This window comes from Sebastes umbrosus, chromosome 1, assembly GCF_015220745.1.
Source record: "Sebastes umbrosus isolate fSebUmb1 chromosome 1, fSebUmb1.pri, whole genome shotgun sequence".
Taxonomy (NCBI): domain Eukaryota; kingdom Metazoa; phylum Chordata; class Actinopteri; order Perciformes; family Sebastidae; genus Sebastes; species Sebastes umbrosus.
Genome location: NC_051269.1, coordinates 29,604,297 through 29,624,554, shown reverse-complemented (window position 1 = coordinate 29,624,554; position 20,258 = coordinate 29,604,297). Strand labels below are relative to the sequence as shown.

The 20,258-nt window shown below is 37.8% G+C and overlaps 1 protein-coding gene across 2 annotated transcripts; it reads left to right on the top strand.

The window, feature by feature from the left end:
• The first annotated feature begins 1,321 nt into the window (after positions 1-1,321).
• Positions 1,322-18,072, top strand: LOC119486288 (serine/threonine-protein phosphatase 6 regulatory ankyrin repeat subunit C-like). Of its 2 annotated transcripts, XM_037767551.1 has the most exons (29): positions 1,322-1,485; positions 3,005-3,085; positions 3,516-3,594; positions 3,787-3,857; positions 3,946-4,146; positions 5,351-5,438; positions 6,393-6,535; positions 6,869-7,081; positions 7,242-7,320; positions 7,439-7,553; positions 8,408-8,490; positions 8,621-8,723; positions 9,253-9,324; positions 9,407-9,547; positions 9,639-9,695; positions 9,970-10,081; positions 10,185-10,256; positions 10,370-10,571; positions 10,786-10,873; positions 11,648-11,765; positions 11,922-12,141; positions 12,972-13,059; positions 13,176-13,259; positions 13,532-13,677; positions 14,037-14,119; positions 14,487-14,569; positions 14,921-15,012; positions 15,128-15,324; positions 17,210-18,072. In XM_037767551.1, exons 1-28 carry the CDS (start codon positions 1,459-1,461, stop codon positions 15,316-15,318), a joined length of 3,132 nt encoding a protein of 1,043 aa, XP_037623479.1. In that variant the 5' UTR covers positions 1,322-1,458; the 3' UTR covers positions 15,319-15,324; positions 17,210-18,072. The 2 variants fall into 2 exon arrangements, with proteins under 2 accessions (XP_037623479.1, XP_037622637.1); XM_037766709.1 differs by having other exon boundaries at positions 1,323-1,485; positions 15,128-18,072.
• Positions 18,073-20,258: the final 2,186 nt, after the last annotated feature.

The following is a 20,258-nucleotide window of genomic DNA, read 5'->3' as shown; positions in this document are numbered from 1 at the left end:
GAATTCATTCCTGGGGTGTATATCGGGTCTTATTCATAAAAATCTTATAGAAAAACAGAATTAATCACACTCACAAGTACACTCACACCAACTTTATTTATACTGATGCATAATGTGTAAGTAGCAGCAGTTTACAACAGTTTTATTCTATAGAAATGAAATGCATTTTATTTTATATATATATATATATATATCATCATTGTATGTTTTGTATGTAAGTAGTAACTAAAGCTGTCAAATAAATGTATTGGAATAAATTGTACTATATTTCCCTCTGAATTGTCAAATGAATTGAAAATAGGTACTTAAGTAGCCTACAGTAATTGAGTAAATGTGATGTTACATAAAATCAGAATCAGATTTTTTTGCCAAATACATACATACAAGGAATTTGACTCCAGTTGAATGCATCTCTCTCAATGTCCTTACACATAAATAGAAATAACAGCTAGAGACAAGGACGACAAAGCTGGACAAATAAAGGTAAGGAATAAACAGGACTGCTATGTATACAAGTAGTGGAAAATAGGTTTATATATAAATATGATATAATTATATATAAAAAGCACCATTGACCAAAAACAGAATAAGAAATAAAATTAAATGTCTAGATACCACCACTGGCTCGAACCACATCATTTATTTATTTATTTATTTTTGCCATGACCACAACTTTTCCAATTGAGCCCAGATACATATTTTTTTTTATGAATTAATACAAAGCTGATAATTGTCTTTGTTTATTTTATTTATTTTATTTTATTTATTTTATGAAGATGAAATGTTGCCAGGATCACAATAAAGTAAATATATAAATCAAATTATTATTTTTAGGAATTAATACAAAGCTGCTAATTGTCTTTGTTTATTTTTATTTATTTATTTTATTTATTTTATTTATTTTATTTATTTTATTTATTTTATTTAATTTATTTTTTTTATTTTATTTTATTTTATTTATTTTATTTTATTTTATTTATTTTATGAAGATGAAATGTTGCCAGGTTCACAATTAAGTAAATGCATTAATTACATTTTTCAATACAAAGCTGATAATTTATTTGATTTATTTGATTTATTTGATTTATTTGATTTATTTTATTTTATGAAGATCAAATGTTACCAGGTTCACGATAAAGTAATCTAGATTGATTTAATAAAAAAACATTGGTTAAATTAAAACAACTTAAACCCATGCTAATATACAGAAAATAACATTTATACAAGTTGCAAGTTTATATTATTATATTACTAACGTGACATACAATGCCTCCAAATCACGTTTTCTTTAACTGTCTCTCGCGATAACTGCGGCGTGACTACACATCTCCTATCATCCCTGAGCTAAGTAAAGCTAAAGCTAAGGCTAGGCTAACTAGCTGCTACAGAGCTGCAGAGTGACATGTAGTCAAACTTTACTCTCAGTCTCAATGAAGCTGCTTCCAGACTGATTGGGACATGGAGTTAAGAAATATCAAGGACCAGGTAGTAAATAAAATATAACATTAGATACCTAACAGTTAACTTTCTCACAAACACTGCAAACAGTTGGCTAGTCATGTTAGCTACATGTCGAGCAAAGTTTGCTAACAAGGCTAGTTAATGTTAATGTTAGAAATACTCTGCCATGCAAAACTACACTTAAGTTTCACTTTGATGCTCGATGTTTCACTTTTGTTCTGCACTTAGTATCTATAATTAGGGTGATTTGGCTCCCTGGTACATGAAGTACAAACCCTGACAAACTTTTTAATGTTTAGATGGATCCATATTTCTCTTCTCTAGAACATAATGTTAATGTTTGCTCATCTGTGGAAGACAAATCTTGTGCTAGTCATTGCAAAAATGTTCTAAATATATTTGCAAGAAGTGCTAGTAGTTTTGCACAAGTCTTCTTGTTCTTCAGTCAAATAAATGCCAGAGTTGTAGGTGATGTCTTTATCTTTACTAAAGCAGATTGCATCACTCCAATTGACATATGTGTCTCAAGGCAATTTAAACATTGACATTTTTTCCTGGAAATGCACAGAGAAGAGGTTATTTTACTATTTACTCAGTCATGTAACGGTTTTATTGGCATCTCAGCAAAGTCATGAATGTATACAGTGCACTTTCATAGACTAAGCTACTGGAGTTACCCTGCACTATACTCACTTTGAACAGTCTCTTCTGCACTATATTCACTTTGTTAATAGTCCTGTGTCACAGCTGTTACCCTGCACTATATTCAGTCTTAACAGTTTTCTTCATCTCCTTGTATTTTTATATTTGGTATATTTTTTTGTACTTTGTACTTTGCACTACTAACTTTTTTACTGCCTTTTTACTAACATGTTTTGCACTATGGAACTGTGATGCTGGAAACTTGAATTTCCCTCAGGATCAATAGAGTTACTATCTATCTATCTATCTATCTATCTATCTATCTATCTATCTATCTATCTATCTATCTATCTATCTATCTATCTATCTATCTTCTTCATAATTTTATGTTTGCTTAACGTTAACTGTGGAAGACAAATCTTGTGCTGGTCATTGCAAAATGTTCTAAATATATTCTCAAAAAGTGCTAGGAGTTTTGCACAAATCTTCTTGTTCTTCAGTCAAATATATGCCAATGCATTACACTGTCTTTGTCCTTATCTTGACTGAAGCAGAATGCATCAATCCAATTGAAATAAGTGTCTCAAGGCAATTTAAACATTGACATTTTTTCCTGGAAATGCACAGAGAAGAGGTTATTTAGTCTTTACTCTTTATTCATGTGAAGTTTTTATTGGCATCTCAGCAAAGTCATGAATGTATTTAAGATCCCAAGTGGGTTTCAACAAATTTGCTGATGAAAGCTGTTCTGTTGAAACTGCATTTAATGACCTCTTCTATGAGTTTTGTAGTTTGTTTGCAAAAATGTTATCTTGGAAAACATAATGAACTGCACCTTCATGTAATTTTAACATACATTTTTTTTTCTTTGTCTGTTTTTCATGTCACATGTCTCTTTCAGTCCCCCCTGGTCCAGGCTATATTCAGCCGAAACACAGAAGAAGTGACATTTTTGTTGGAAAATGAAGATGTCAATTCACTGGTAATATTATCCTCTTAACTCTATACTCATGCTGTTTTTTTTGCAAGTTGTGGTGTCAAATTTGCATGCATTATGTTTTGAGTTAAGATGTTTAGAGCTTGTACGAATGGTTCAGCTATATGTATCTCTGCTGTAGACTACTCGCCGTGGCTTTCTTAGTTGCCAGCACAGCTTTTCTTAAATTGTAAATTCAAACTTGTGTTTGTTTTTGGTTACTGACAGTTTGCTTAGTAAGTTTTCTGGACACATTTAATGCAACATGTCAGTTTGATAACAAGTTTCATACAAACATGTAGGGCAAGAGTTTAAAAAAGTCAAAAGTACACATTAACTGCGTTAATATTTGGAGTCAGAATATAACAAAATACTGTAATATAGTACAAGGATGATGTGATAAAATTGAGGACGATGTGTTTTTTTTTTCTCTTAGGACCAAGAACAAAGCACACCACTTCATGTTGCTGCTTATTTGGGCGATGTCCACACTATGGACCTACTTATTACTTCAGGTAGAAAAAACATTTATCTCACTTTGAAATATGTCAGAGTCAATGGAAAGCCTATCATCTATTCATCATCTACTACACACACGTGTATCTTTTTACAAATCAGCCTTTCTAGTAATTAATACAATGAGTCAATCAAATACAAAGGAACTGAAATTCACCCAAAACATTCAAAAAATGTCCTCTCTGTTACAGGTGCAAACGTCAACGCTAAGGACCAGGGTTTGCTGACTCCTTTACATCGAGCAGCTGCCTCTCAAAATGAAGTATGCTCCAATTTCAAAACACAGAGGGAGAACAACTTTTCTAAGGATGTGACCACGTGATTGTAATGTTTGACGTTGTCTTCCTCAGAAAGCTGTGGAGTTGCTACTAAAGCACAAAGCAGAGGTCAACACACAAGACAAATACTGGCATACACCTTTACACATGGCAGCTGCAAAGTGGGCCACAGGCTGCGCCAAAGCTCTGATTCCACATGTGCGCAGCGTGGATGTTGCCGACAGGACAGGAAGGACACCACTGCATCATGCAGCGCACAGCGGCCATGAAGAGGTAACTATTAATAGTATTAACCAAAGTCTTCCTCCTGATCTTTTTCCATGTCTAAAGTAACTATCAAACCCATATGTTTATAGTTATCATTTCAATACATAACAATGCTGGAAATTAGATTTACTTGAGGAAAAGTGAGTGATGACTGGGGGACATTTACTTGGTTTCTGTCAGTTGTTTCAGCATTGTGGAAAAGGGCATTTTTCTCATGATATATTAAAGTGATAGTTCGGGTGTTTTGAAGTGGGGTTGTATGAGGTACTTATCCATAGTCAGTGTATTACCTACAGTAGATGACGGTTGGCACACCCCCAGCTTAGAGAAGACGACAGGAGTACCGGCACAGGAGCAAAGCTATGTAGTGCTGTGGACGGGGGCAGCAGCAAAACATATTTTAGCCACCTGAAAGAAAGGCTCACCTAAAAAAAAAAATCACTGACAGTTTAAGTGTACACTATATTTAGAACACTGCTTTACCCTGCCGTCAAAGAGCCCTTTCCGACAACTGAGGCCGTTGTATCCCTCTATGCTCTCGCCAAAGCCACCAGACTCCATTGAAAAAAACTGTAACTTTACCTTGCAGAACACAGGGGTTGCTGGTCTACCGCTTCCTCAATCGGTTAGTTAGTTTGTGCTGTTGCTTTGATGAATACGAACTAACCAAAGTTTGTTTTGGCGAGAGCATAGATAACGGCTTCAGCTCCCCGTCAGAATCATAGACTGTATAGCTGTCTCATGGCAAGGTAAAATGGCAAATATATTCTAAATATAGCATACACTTAAACTTATATTGATTTTTTTAGGCGAGCCTTTATTTTAGGTGGTTAAAATACGTTTTGCTGGCGGCCCCATCCACAGCAGTACATTGTTTTGCGTCCGTTCGGTAACTCCTGTCTGCTTCTCCAAGCTTGGGGCGTGCGGACTATCATCTACTGTAGATAATAGACTGACTATGGATAAGTACCTCATACAACTCCACTTCAAAACACCTGAACTATCCCTTTAACATAGTTTCACACAATATTTGCTCATCTGTGTAGTCAAAATATAACCAGTGACCTGTTAGAATAAGTGTTGGAGTGTGTTTCCAAGACTGTTGTCAAGACAAACTGACACCATCATTTCTATCTATAACTGTAGTTATAGATAGAAAGGGGATGAGCTGATAGACATAATGGTTGACCCACTTATTATGCTTCTGCAGATGGTGAACTTGCTCCAGAGCAAAGGTGCCAATATAAGTGCCAAAGATAAGAAGGAAAGGCAGGCAATCCACTGGGCTTCATACCTTGGTAAGTGTCTCCTAAGAGACACAAATATATTGTCACTTTTTACCCACAATGAAAACTTTCTCTTGCATAAATGTAAGGAAGAACAAATGTCTGTCACAAAGAACAACAATACCTGAGAACTGACTCTAACAACTGACGGTGGTCAGTAAAGTTAAAGTCAGTCAGTTGTTGCCAATCATTTAACTATAAAACATACAATATGACACTTGTCTGGGATATTGTTGGGGGATTGAAAAACACGTATCATGCATGTGTATATTGTGGTTGTGGCAATTTATATTTTGTTGTGGGCTGAAAACAATAATGTAAATATTGCACATTATACCACGTGCAGACTCTTAAAGCTAGGGTTGGTAATCTTCGGTAGATTTAGAGACTCTTGGAGCTAGTGCTGCTAGCTACTTTCATCAGAAAAGAGTTGGGCTGAGTTTTTCTGTTGAATGATTTTTTAAATCTAGTATACTCTGCTGGTTTCTCAACATTACCAATCCCAGCTATAAGAAGCAAAAGGTTATTTCACTGAGGAACAAGAGTTAAGTGTCATGCTGTGTTTACAGGGAATGTACATAGCAGGCGCCCCATGTACCAAGGCGGAGTCCTTACCGCAGCGGCCCGGGGTTCGAATCCGACCCGCGGCCCATTTACTGCATGTCATTCCCTCTCTCTCCCCCTTTTAACACTAAGCCCCATTACTCAATAACATACTTTGCTTGGCTTATCAACACAACCTCAGTCTATTTATATTACACTGGCCGTTGATTTAAAAAAAAAAAAAAGTCTGTCTGAACAAGGTCAAAGTCTGGTGAATGGTGAACCTGCTCCTGACCAAACATGACAAGTTTTCTTGTACATTAACTGTGCTACAGTCTGCAAACAGGCCAACAGGGGAGACTGGTGTGCTGTGATGTGCGTACATGACAAAGACTTGTACTAAATGTTGAGCTCTTCTTTCAGGACATGTGGAGGTTGTGAAGCTGCTGGTGTTTCACAGTGCTGATGTGATGTGCAAAGACAAACGTGGATACACTCCGCTCCATGCTGCAGCTGCCAGTGGACAGTTAGACGTGATCAAACATCTGTTGAGACATGCGGTGGAGGTAAAATGGCTCAGTCACATCACTATAAGACAACTCAAATCGTAATGTTTTATTACAGCTGTCATGTGTTTTCTGTACTGTCTGTTCTGTAAAGGATGATATTATTAAATGTGCTTGATCCTGCTGCAGAGGTTTTGTAGATTATTTGTAGAAATGTTTCCACATCCTGCTCAATTACACTCCCTAAACACAGCAGCCTGTAGTTATAAATGGTTTGATATAAGATTAGGCATCAATAACATCGGTATCCTGAAGTGCTTGGTTTCATGTTGGTCCATCACCAGACATGTTTCATTTTATACTCATCAACTGTTTTCCTCCTTCATCTCTCAGATCGATGAACCTAACATGTTTGGGAACACAGCGCTCCACATGGCCTGTCACACGGGGCAGGACGCCGTGGCCACTGAGCTGGTGAACTGTGGCGCCAACATCAATCAGCCCAACCACCACGGCAGCACGCCGCTGCATCTGTCTGCCGCCTCCTCCAGCGGGGTGCTGTGTCTGGAACTGCTAATCAACAATGGTGCCGATGTCAACGTGCAGGTAAAGAGCTTGTCTTTTAATAATAAAGAACAATAAGAAGAAATAATTATATATTACTGGATTGTGATAATTGTTCAGAGGATTGAATGTGCAATGTACAGATTATGATGATGTATGCCATTCTTTTAACTAAATGGTTTTCTTTTTCTCTGTTTAACAGAATAAAGAAGGGAAGAGCCCTCTGCACATGGCTGCTATGCACGGGCGCTTCACAGGCTCCCAGATTCTGATCCAAAATGGTAAAATATTTACACTATCCCCGGCATTGTCTTGTAACACAATAATTGTTATTGTGCCCTTTCAATATATTCTGTCTTAAAATATTCACATCATGTTTTTGTTTCTCTCTGTACACAGGTGGGGAGATTGAGTGTGCTGATATGTTTGGAAACACTTCTCTTCATGTTGCTGCCAGATATGGTCAGGAGTTGCTGATCAGCACTCTGCTGACAAACGGTGCTGATAAGACCAGGTAAGTTTGTCCAAACCTGGCATTGTGTCATGTTTGTGTTTTGTTTTTTTTCTCTTGCAGTTATGCTGCAAGATAAAACATTATTACACATACATGCAGACTCAATTATTGCACCTGTAATGTTCTGCTTCCTGACTGAGGGTCCGTGTCCATATAGCATTTTTTTCTGAGCGCCAGTGTCTTTTTTTCAGTTGTTCCCAATGAGGAGAGAGCACATGCGTCCGCATCGAGAAAAGGCTTTGCACCCAGCGTCTTTTTTCTGAGGACTCCGCCTTTTTTGTGTGGCCGCTCCCAGCACTACTAGTTAAAAATCACTGAACTTTTCAGAAAAGCGCTAGAGACGTCATTGTAGAAAATGGAGGAGAAGCTTGTTTTGGCTCTGTCTGTCTATCCTGAGCTTTATATGTCACACTGACACTATCATAACAAAGACATATGAGTCGTCTCCGACGGATCGTCCTCCTTGCTCTACGGCTGTCAGATTGAGCGATAAGAAGCTCATTCATACAAAGTATGAGGGCATGCATCCTCCGGTTGATCCTCAAGATGAAAAAACAATGTCAAACAAAAAGATAGTAGCCCAAATAGATTATAAAAAGCGAAGGGGCGATGTTAGCTTTTTCTATGAAACGCTGGGATGAAGTGCTCCACAGCACCCTGCAGCCGCTACTCAGCTAGAAAAAGATGTTATATGGACTCATGCCCTAAGAAGTATATCGGCAGACAAAATATTAAGCTTCAAACTCTCTGTCGATACATCAACATCCAAACCAACAAATTACAATTTCATACAGAAAATGGTTTCCCATCTTAGCACATACTACAGTAAATAATCTTTATTATGATCTCTAAAGACAGGGGATTCATGGGATGCTTCCACTGCATTTGGCGTCGCTCTACGGATTTCCAGACTGCTGTCGAAAGTTGCTGTCCAATGGTAAGAATCAATCAATAGTCCCTGAGCTGTGCTCCTTAATTCATCCAATCCCTTTTTACATATTTATTACTGACACAACTCAAAATGTTTCCATTTCACAAAGTGTTATTGTTGGTTGTGTATCGTTCAGGCCAGTTTTACATCATGCCGTCTCAAGCGGTGTCAACTGGGGATGATATAAACAGCTTAGATGACAACGGAAGGACCTGTGTGCATGCAGCTGCCTCTGGAGGGTGAGCTAACACACTTACCGTATTTTTACTTTTGTGACAACATTTACATACACTTAAAAAGTTTGACTTATTGATAAAAATCAGCATTTTGTACGTTTCTCAACTGATCATAGTAAAAGATATTGGACTGTTTTTCCGGTATGTTTACAATATGATGTCCATCATCTAGACAGTTCGACGTATAATTTTACATGTCTAAATATTGTCTACATTTTAGGAAGGTCTTCTGCTTGTTGTGGAAATTATATATCTTCATGTTTTTTGTTGGATTTTGGTCATCATAAAATCCATTGCGTAACTTAAATCTCGTCTTCCTGTTTTGCTGTCAATATGTTTTCTGAACTTACTTTCATTTATTGATCATCATCATCATTTTAGCCAATTAATACAAACAATAAATGCAATTTAATATGGTATAAAAATGCAACAATAAATGATACATTATCAATTTCTTCCAACATTTTGAAAGTGTTATATATTCAAGTGTCGTGTCATTTCTTGAAACACTGCTTTTTTCCTCTTGTGACAGAAATGTTGACTGTCTGAACTTGCTGCTGAATAGTGCCGTTGCTGACCTGGATGTAAAAGACCATTTGGGAAGGTAAGTAGCTAAGAATAGCTAAAAGATAAACTCTGCTTTGGTGTTACCTGATATCTCTGCTGTCCGCTGTTGCATCTTGCAGATCTCCTTTGCATTATGCTGCAGCTAATGGGAACAGCCAATGCACGATCTCCCTGGTGAGAGCCGGCGCTGAGGTCAATGAGCTGGACCTGACGGGCTGCAGCCCTCTGCACTACGCTGCTGCTTCACACACCTTTTGTGGGTGAGAGAGCAGTTACTGTCATTTATTTTTTTGTTGATTATCTCAAGTTCATTCAAGCCGGTTTTAAAAGTGTCCGTCTTTCTTTCCACAGAGGGGAAACGAACTCTGAGCCTGACCACTGTGAGGGAAAGGAACAAGAAGCCTCTCTGTAAGTCACCTTTAAAACCTTAAAAAAAATAAAATTGATTTTGATATTAAAAAAACGCATTAAAATAAATGTTGTTTCTTCGATATACTTGATATTTAAAAACAAATACAAGAACAATGCACAGAAAAGCCATGTTTCACTTAACGGAACTTTTATTGCATTTCCCAAAGACATCGAGAAGTGAATGTTTATAAAACACTTACTTACTTTCTGTTGCTGGAAGAAGAATAAAACCCTGACTGGATTCTTAATGTTGTGCTCTGTGTGTGTTCAGGTGTTTAGACTTCTTGCTTGACAACGGGGCGAACCCGACTCTGAAGAACAGTAAGGGTTACAGTGCCGTCCACTATGCAGCAGCTTATGGGAACAAACAACACCTGGAACTGGTCAGTGGTATATTTAGTTTTTTTTTTCTTGTTAATCAATTGCAGGCTAGACCTACAGTAGTTGAAGTTTTCAGTTTTTTTCTTTTTGCTCTCACTTTTGCAGCTCCTGGAGATTTCGTTCAACTGTCTAGAAGAGGTTGAAAGTAATATTCCAGTCAGTCCTTTGCACTTAGCTGTGAGTAGCACATGATTACAAGGAATACACTGGAAAAGATGTGACTTTTCCATGAAGACCACATGTTTACACACCTTTTAACTCTACTGTTATTATGCATTCTGCTGTTACAGGCGTATTATGGTCACTGTGAGGCGCTGCGTCTGCTTTGTGAAACATTAGTGAGTCTGGATGTGCGGGACGTTGAAGGCAGAACCGCCCTCCACCTGGCTGCTCGGAGAGGTTTTGCTCCGTGTGTGGAGGTGCTGCTGAAGCATCAAGCCTCTTACGCACTGAAGGAGCACAAGCGCAAGAGGACGGCTCTCCATGCTGCAGGTGTGTGTGTGTTGAATCCTGGGAAAGGAAATCCTTTATGAGATGAGATTTGTACAAATATACAGTATAAATTTGGTTTTAGTGTTGTGTTGATGTCTTTTGATGGACACTGTTATGAAAATAAGTCATAATGTTTTATGTTATAACTTTATCCTCTATGTAATTAATCTCTGTGAAACTGATATTTTTCTTTTACTGTTTTTCTGCTGTGCAGCTGCTGAGGGCCAAATGGACTGTCTGCTTTTATTAGTCAATGGGGAACAAAGTGCCGACGTCATCGACAGTCCAGATACACAAGGACAGTGAGTCACTAAATATTCTAGCAACCAGCTGTGGTTCCCAACCTTTTTCCTTAAGGGACCCCTTTTCTATCATTGAATAAACAGACAACCTCTGACTAAATGACATATTTTATGGATACTTCATATTATATTCAATGCATAACGATAACAGTACAGAACAACTGATAAACTGTAGAGTTAACCCAAAAATGGTGAACGCAATAACTGCAGGAAGTTTGTGTAAAACGAGCAATTTGAATTGAATTTTGAGCAGATTTCCTGTGTATATTGCATCAGAGAGTTTCCTGTTTTGTGTTTTTTTAATATTAACAATCATACATACTTAATAGGCTTCTTTTTTGACAAATTCGGTATTTAAAAATAACAATTTAAATTAATTTTCTTCACAGAAATGAATGAAATGCTGAGATATAGGCCAACTGTATATTTTTTTTAAAAAGTTGTCCTACATCCCTTAAAATCAAGAAGGCCTTGCAACTCCCTCGTGAAGCTTTGGTGACCCCTAGTAGGTGTCGGGACCCCAGGTTGGGAACCAGTGAGCTAGTGGACCATGAGGAGATATTTGTTGAATTTGACATAAAGTTTATTGGATTAGAATCGCTCACTCCACCTTTAACTAACAAACATGTTTTTTTTCTGAAAGCTGCAGACCTATAATGCAGTCAGTTTACTTTACCCACCGAAAATCCAACCAATTGTTATGTTCTGACACGATCAGAGAATTATCCTCACATTCTTCTTCTTCTTCTTCTATTTTCTTTTTGTTGTATGCAGGACGGCTCTCATGCTGGCAGCTCTGGGACGTCACACCGACTGTGTCCACATCCTGTTGGAGAAAGGAGCAAAGGCTGATGCTGCAGACAAAAAGGGCTTCACTGCATTACACAGAGCTGTAAGTGTACTTGCTGTGTTTTTGTGTGTAAATGTCCTATCACTTCACTAAGGGCACTTAATAATGTAAATAAGAGATATGTCTCTTTACAGAGGCCTGGTTGTTCCAGATGTGTTGTTTTCCTCTCACATCATATCTTTTGTTCTCCCGCTGCAGGCCGTGTTGGGCAGTGAGGACTGTGTATCTGCTCTGTTGGAACATGGTGCCTCTGCTCTGTGTAGAGACTCTCAGGGAAGGACCCCGTTGCACCTCGTAGCGTCCCGCGGCCACACGGAGCTACTGCGAACTTTGCTAAAGGCTGCTAAGAAAGCTGATCCTCTGGACTCCATATTGGACTACAGAGGCTACACGCCCACCCACTGGGCTGCCCACCACGGTGAGACGTCAGGGCAAGAATGCATGTCAGATGTACTTAAGTAATTCTAACAATTTTTTTAGTTATGTTCAATATTGAATAGAGTAAACATGGACATGAGTACAGATAAAACATGACAAAAACATGTATGAGTGGACATTTTTAGAGCCGCTCCAGCACAGTCTCTCATCACTATTTTTATCCACAACATTATTTTAGCCTTTGCATAATTGCTCTCATTTTAAAGTTACTACAAGGAAGTTTCATTTTGTGATGATTTTGGTGGCCCCTGTGGACAAAAATGGTGAGCTTTGTGTTGTAAAGTTCTGCAGCTTCCAGACTCCCTTTATAAAACCTTTCATTTTACTACAGCAGGGTCTGATATTCTGCCCCACTTAGTCCTGGTACTCCTGTGCCTCCCTTCCCTCCAGCGGGCCCAGTAAAAGGGCCTGGGCCTCCAGCAGCATCGAAGCCGGATATGGGTCTGTCCGCGGCGGGCTGGTTGCTGCCGGGGGCCCTGCTGAAGTCCAAACTGAAGGAGTTTCTGAAGAACTTAAGTGCCATAATCGTTTCGTCTGATATCGCGGGGAATCTGACCAGATGGCAGGCATTAAGAATATCCACCATCGTTATATAGAAATAGAAATGTTCTCGCTGATGGTCTCGTTTGCTTATGTAGGTCATATAGTGGCATCACTTGAGTCTGTTTCTTAACCAGTTAAAAGTTCCTTGTAGTAACTTTAATCACTTGCCTGTCTTGTTAGACTCTTGCATGGTGAGATACTATACAACCACAATTTTACAAAGATTTGAATATTAATCATTTGTCCATTTGTGTCCTGTGTCTGTAGGGCGTGAAGGATGTTTACACATTTTACTTGAAAACAAACTTTTTAGCAACCAGGAGGGAAATCTCTTCACCGCATTGCACTGTGCTCTGTGAGTACTGTAGTGAAAGTAAATGCTCATCACACATACTCTATGTTTATTATATGTTGATAATAAAAATTTAATGTGGTTTTTCAAAATGTTACAACTCTGTTCTTCCTACACAGTGTTAATGGACATGATGTTGCTGCTGGACTTCTAGTGAAGACCGTCGGCCCTCAAATTGTTAACGTTAGCGATGCCAAAGGAAGGTGGGTTCTGCTCTGAGCTGAGCTCTACTTACCATAATAAATCTATTTCATGCAGCACTGCAGGTTATGAATCAGTCTACGGATATTTTAAATGTATAAGTTTTGTATGAATTAGTATGATATGTATAATCTAGTTATTCGAACCTCAAATGTACCGATAACTCTGATATAGTATTTTTGTAATTTTGAAAGGTACAAGAAAGACCTTTCATAGCTTGCAGAAAGATGCTGATTGAACAGTGTTTTCATGTGTGTGTGTTATGTGAATGCAGGATGCCGCTGCATGCGGCTGCTTATTCAGGAAATGTTGCTGGGCTCCAGCTGGTCCTGGCCCAGGGAGCAGCGGTCGATGCTGTGGACCATTGCGGATGCTCTGCTGTGATGGTTGCTGCTGACTGTGGACAGACTATGGCTGTTGGTATGTGATTGAAATTCCTGTGGTCAGTGTCTTAAAATGTGTTACCTTTATCTACACCTTGGAAACCTTAAAACACATCGACACATGACATGTTTTCTGTAAAGTCCCTCATTCATCCATCTTCCCTCTGTAATTATTTATTTTCAAGCACTCAATCATACATGATGATTTAAGAAACACAAGAATTCTTAATTCTCCTTTTAGCACTTGGGAACTGTTGTTTTGACCCTCACAGTCCTCACTGATGGTTACCTTTAATGCACCATATAAATCTGTTCCCCTGTTGCTCTGACTATACGTTGCTAAATGTTTGAAGGTCTGTGTTCGTTGTGAAATGTGTCTTATTTTCTGCATTTCAGAGTTCTTGCTGCACAAAGCGAAGCCAGACCTGACCCTGGTGGATGTCAATAATAACACTGCCCTTCACTTAGCCTGCAGCAAGGTCACATACACATTCGACTGCATGTATTGTATGCATGCAGTAGCACAATAATAACTTTTGCATGTGTGTAGCTGTCAAAATATAATACAACCCTTGTTGAAAATGTAATGAAAAGAATGTAATCAAATGTGTTTTCAAAATTAAGTTATTTAACCCTGCAATGATTCATAACAGTAAGAATATAATAATGGGGTACTATAACATTGCATGGTGTGGACTTTACTAAATGATGCAAATTAAATGAAATATTTGATTACATTTTCAGCCACATATGACATTGACAACTTATTACATTTTCAGGCAGTTTGTTCAAACTGATAATGTGCTTAAGCAATATTACTGTAATAATGTGTTTTTAATTCTGCAGGGTCATGAGATGTGTGCCCTGTTGATCCTTGGAGAGATCAGCGACTCCTCCCTCATAAATGCAACAAACAGCGCTCTCCAAATGTGAGTGCATGCTGTTTATTAAGAATACAAACTCGTCAAGACTTAATCAAACTGAAATGCAGGAAATAATTAACATGGAATTTATGACTAAGGAAGTCAACCAGTATGGATTCTGAATTTAGTATTAAATGCAGTGTGCATTTTAAGAACATATTTCAGTGAGACCTACTGTATGTGTTGATAGATATGAGTAATTTTTTTTTACTTATGATTGAATATCAATACTAGATTTCGTACCCCCTGTATCAGGCACCCTGATATCAATGAGAAGAAAGTTGTCCATGTTTACAGTATTGACTCGCCTGCCATTTATATGGTTACATTAAAGAGTTGTCTTTCTTTCTCATGCAGGCCCCTTCACATTGCAGCAAGGAAAGGGCTGGCCACCGTAGTGCAGGTGTTGTTGAGCAGAGGAGCAGCAGTCATGGCTGTAGATGAGGAAGGTAAGCAGGAATAATAATGCTTCTATTTCATGATACAAAGCAGTCCATTATTCCTGCCAACAAATGTTCCTGAAGGACACTGTAGGATAATTGTTTGCCTGTCGGCGCTCTGCAGGCCACACACCTGCTCTGGCCTGTGCCCCAAACAAGAACGTGGCAGACTGTCTAGCGCTGATCCTCTCCACCATGAAGCCTTTCCCACCCAGAGAGGCCGGTGCCGGCACAGCCTCCCACTTCAACCCCATCCTGAAGAACTGCGGCATTGTTACCACCTGTGGGTCCAGCGGTAACCTGTGTCACGCCTAAGTCAAGGTGACGCACTCAAGGGCACTGTGGGCCTGCACGGGTGTTTGACGGAGTGAAATTTCATCCCAATGTAGCCCAAAGTCTAACCACACACACACACACACACACACACACACACACACTTCTCCAGGGACATGTGTGGTCATGCATAGCTTCTTCTCTCGTGTGTCCTGACATTTATCCATGTAACAGCTGCATGCACGCTATGTGCTCATGCACCAGTAGCATTGATTGCTTCTCTAGTCTTACACATTACTAATATTAGCAGACCTCTTAGATTGTCTTCTCTGTCACATGAGTTGAGTTTAACACACACATAGTTATTTTAATGAAGTACTAACTGTTAGAAATGAATGGACGTATTAACATGAACACAAGCCTCTCCACTTGAACCCCGTCCGCTGTCAGTATTGGCCTAATATCTCGTTAACCACCAAAGCCTGAAATCTCCATGTTTGTCTTCAGCTGATACACGTGCAAGAATACTCGGATGACTGTGTGTCTATTTTACGTATGTGTGTGTCGAGCCCGTTCTCGTTCCCAGGGCGTCAAATACCGACACTTTGTCACGGCCGTCAGCGTTCAATACAGCTCCACAAGGTACCCTTGAGAGGCGGTAGGAGACGCACCGGGCTTTTTCCATTAACTAGAATGTAAACCCATCCGCAGCAACAGTAAACGCTCAGAGAAAGTGCTGTGGTGACGTAGTTTAAAGAGCGACAAGACACACTAAGGGCGGCCAAGAGGGGAGGTGGATGGTTCCAACAAACACAGGGCTTTCGTCCAGGAGACCGCTGTTTGTGTCCCATGCGTCACGTTTCACTTTACAATCAGCTGTTTGTCTGCTGTAAAAACGTAGTAATTTTAAGCTCAACCACGTTTTTTTTTCCTAAACCTGAGTGGTTTTGTTGCCTAAACCTAAGCAAGTGTTTTTGTTTAATTCACGACGTTAAGCACGTGTGTACTGCGACTGAAAGTGACGCTGAGGGGTCTGACAAAGCGTCAGTATGCAATGAGTTGGGATGAGAATATGTTGATGTGTCTTGAGAGCTATTTTGCATATTAGACATTGCTTCTTAATATACTTGTTTTAAAATATCTAACAGGTGCTTTAAAACCTTTTATGCAATTAATAAGACTGTATTTTTCTACCCTGTCCAGAGTGTAGCAGACAGTACACTGATATAAATAGCCTTTTTATTCTAATAATATCATGATTTACATACAGTAAGATACATTTCAGTTTAGTTCAGTCACAAGCATGTGTATAGTAGTAGTTCTATAGTTTACAGAGTCTAGTGTATATATAGTTCTTATAATGAAGTTAACCTTTTACGTGCATTATCTTGAAAATCCCAAATTATTGAGAATTAACCTCAGGTCACTACGTACTGTACTGTGGGTGCAATAAAAAGCACATTTTGAGCTGGTGGATCCGTAACAATGTGTGGCAGAAGTATAATTTTTCCGTTAAATAAGCCAGAACAAATGAAAGGTCAAATAAATAAATAAAATATGTGTTAATATGAACAGTTTTAGAGCACAGGGAAAAAAATCGTTCAGTCTCTGAGCGTTAACGTTTTTAGAAAATGTGTCATTTCATATGCAAACAAAGATTCATTTCATTTTTGATTAATCAGTTGATTGTTATTTTTTTTAAATGAATGATTAAGTACACATTTCAAGTTCCAAGAGCCCAAGTTAACATCTTTTAAGTGCTTGTTTTTTTCTGATCAGCAGCCTAAAATCCAAAGATATTTAATTTAAACTGATATCCGACTAAGAAAAGCAGCAAATCCCTCAGAGGAGCTGGAACTAGAAGATGTCAAATGTCATTTTTGCTTGACGAATTAGTAAAATGTTCATTATCAAATTGTCTCTTAATTTTCAGGTTGATGAACCCGTCTGTCAATATGTTTGTTTCAGCGCCGCATTTTACCGTTGTTGTCGTTATAATGTCAGTGTGCATTAAAATAAAATGTAAGAAAGTGCTCACATCTACAACCACTACTACTCTATTTTAACGCCACTAACAATCTCTGTGAAACACTAGAAACTGAAATTATTGTATGGTTTGTAATTATTTCACATAATTTATAAGAGAACACCTACAGAAGTAAGTTTTTCTAATCATTGTTTTTCACTTGTTAGATACATTAGCATAATGGTACAAAGATGTCACCGCCTCTCTCTCTCTTTAAAGATAACATTTTTATAAATGGAGGCTTGCATTAAATGTTTCTTTTTATAATTTGAAAGCTGTAAATACACACAGACTTTGATATTCTCCCCTTTTTCTAATTGATTTTATTTTCCCATAGTAATACCTGCTGTGTTATCTTAAAATGGCTTTAAACTATTTGCACTCTGACATGAAAGTTTACATTTAACAGTGTCCTCTTTAGGTTTATGCAAAATTTGAAAGTGCATTTTACAACTTTAACTTTCAAAGTTACAGTAAACGTTAGAAACCAGTTCAGTTTAAGCTTGTTCTTTCTTGTTTCATTTGGATGAAATTAATGGGAGAAAAATGGTTTGACATTTCTAAACACAAGTTTCAGTGAAATGTTTTGAATGATGTTTGTCTTTAGGAAGTGCTCTGTTGCAGCTTTTCATGTGAACAAACTGTGTCCTCTGTACTGTACATTTTAAACGAGATTTCAGGGTGTATCTCCCAACTTGAGTACTCTGTGTGATCCAGTTGTGGATGGCATTCATATGAGAGAAAACGAATAAATCACCACCATGAGGGCTCTTTGCAGTATTTTCTTTCCATTTCCCTTTTGAGCTCCGTGAGAGTTTGTGCGCACTGTTGATCTCAAGCAGCCAAATGACATCTGAACAAGACTGTCCTGCATCTGTACAAGCAGATTAGTGAATCACCTTCAAAATGCTTGGAAAAAAAAACACATGATTGAGTTTGTCTCATTAATGAGACGGATTCTAGTTTTGTTTTGCATAAAGCTGTGCTGCAGGTCACACACGGGTCAATCCATTATGGTAGTCCTGGTTTAGAATATCTGACAAGTTATGCATTTATTAGCGGTTTTAACCAAAGTCCATGACTTATCAAATGAGTTCATAGGTTATAAAGAAGGATTGGCGTTGATATCAGCAGATAGTTGTTATATCAGTAGGCTAGAGGTGTCTGAAAAGAAAAAGTAGTATCGAGTCATCCCTACTAATTATTGCTGTATATGTGTTGCTGAAAGAATGCACTGGTGGCATTAAAAACTAGGTGTACGGAAAAGTAACACAACAAACCAGCTTACGGGGCATGCAAAACTTAGAATCCACTTTAATGATTTTACCCCTAAACAACCGAGTTGTTAAATACCTTTTGGAAGGTACAAATATAAAAAAAACGCAAACACTTACATTTAAAATAACAAGAGGAAATATCCCCGTTTGGACATTTCCCATCTTATGAAAAGTGCAAGTAAAGTCAGATTATTTGCTTAAATTAATATGTACTCTAGTGATATATATTGGAATAATACATTGGATTATAATAAATCCAACATGAACACAGAATTTCAGGTTCCAAACTGAATAAGTAGTACTTTATAACACTGGTGCAATGTAACTAAGCACATTTACTCAAGTACTGTACTTAAGTACAAATTTGAGGTACTTGTACTTTACTTGAGTCTTTCCTTTTCGTGCCATTAGCCTATAGTATACTTCTACTCCACTACATCTCAGATGGAAATATTGTACTTTTTACTTCACTATATTTATCTGACAGCTTTAGTTACTTTACAAATTAAGATTTTTGCATAGAAAAAACACAAGATGGGCTCTGGGTAATTGTGACGGCATTTCTCACTATTCAGAAAGATGTCCTCCTATGACTGTACTATTATATCATTAGATTATTATTACTCATGCATTCATGTAAAAGCAGGATTTTACTGTTGTAGTTGGTTGAGCTCATTTGTATCAGACTACAACTAATGATTATTTTCATTATGGATCAATCTCCATTAATCGATTGATTGTTTGGTTTGTAAAAATTCAGCAAATAGTGAGAAAAAGCTGTGGGCTACCTCTTATAGCATAGGTTATTTTTTCCAAGGTAGTACATGAATTTACCTCATTAATCCACTGAGTAATATTAGGGGGATCCTCATGATTCTACTTAGATGTGATACATCTACTGGCAGCCGTGAATGCCAGGTTAAGAGTATTAAATACTTGACAAATCTCCTTTTAAGGTACATTTTGAACAGATAAAAAATATGAGATTAATTTGCGATTAATCATGATTAATCATAGATAATCATGCGATTAATCGCGATTAAATATTTTATACGATTGACAGCCCTAATTGTTATTAAATCTATATTCAGAACGACAAACAGAACCAGATTCGGGGAGTTTTTCCTGGCCACAGTGCGCTTTGTGGATACTGTTGGGTCTCTAAACTATGGTGTACGGTCATAGACCTGCTCTATATATAAAGCGTCTTGAGATAACTTCTGTTGTGATTTGACGCTATACAAAAATAAATTGAATTGAATTGAATTGAAATTGAATGTGATTGAACTTTTTTAATTTTATTGAGGTATTTAAAATATTTTCGAGAAAGGAGAATAGATGAGTTTATAGATACAGACAGGGAATGAAATTAGCACCTGCCAAATACAGGGTATATGTTGGCTGTGGCAGGTAATCATTTCAGGTCACCTGCCACCATGGCAGACAGGTTTTTCTTATATTAAGAAATATTTTTTTAAAAGCAATTCCTAAATTACAAAATAGTCAGGGATTAATGTTACATGATCCATATTTCTGTCTGTTACCACTGACCCAGTGTTTACTAAGGGTGGAAGAAAATATCGAAAATATCGCAATACATTGCAAATCGATTTCTAATTAATAGTTTATATGCAAAGATTAACTCAGTCAATACTTCATTTTATTTGCAAAGATATGCA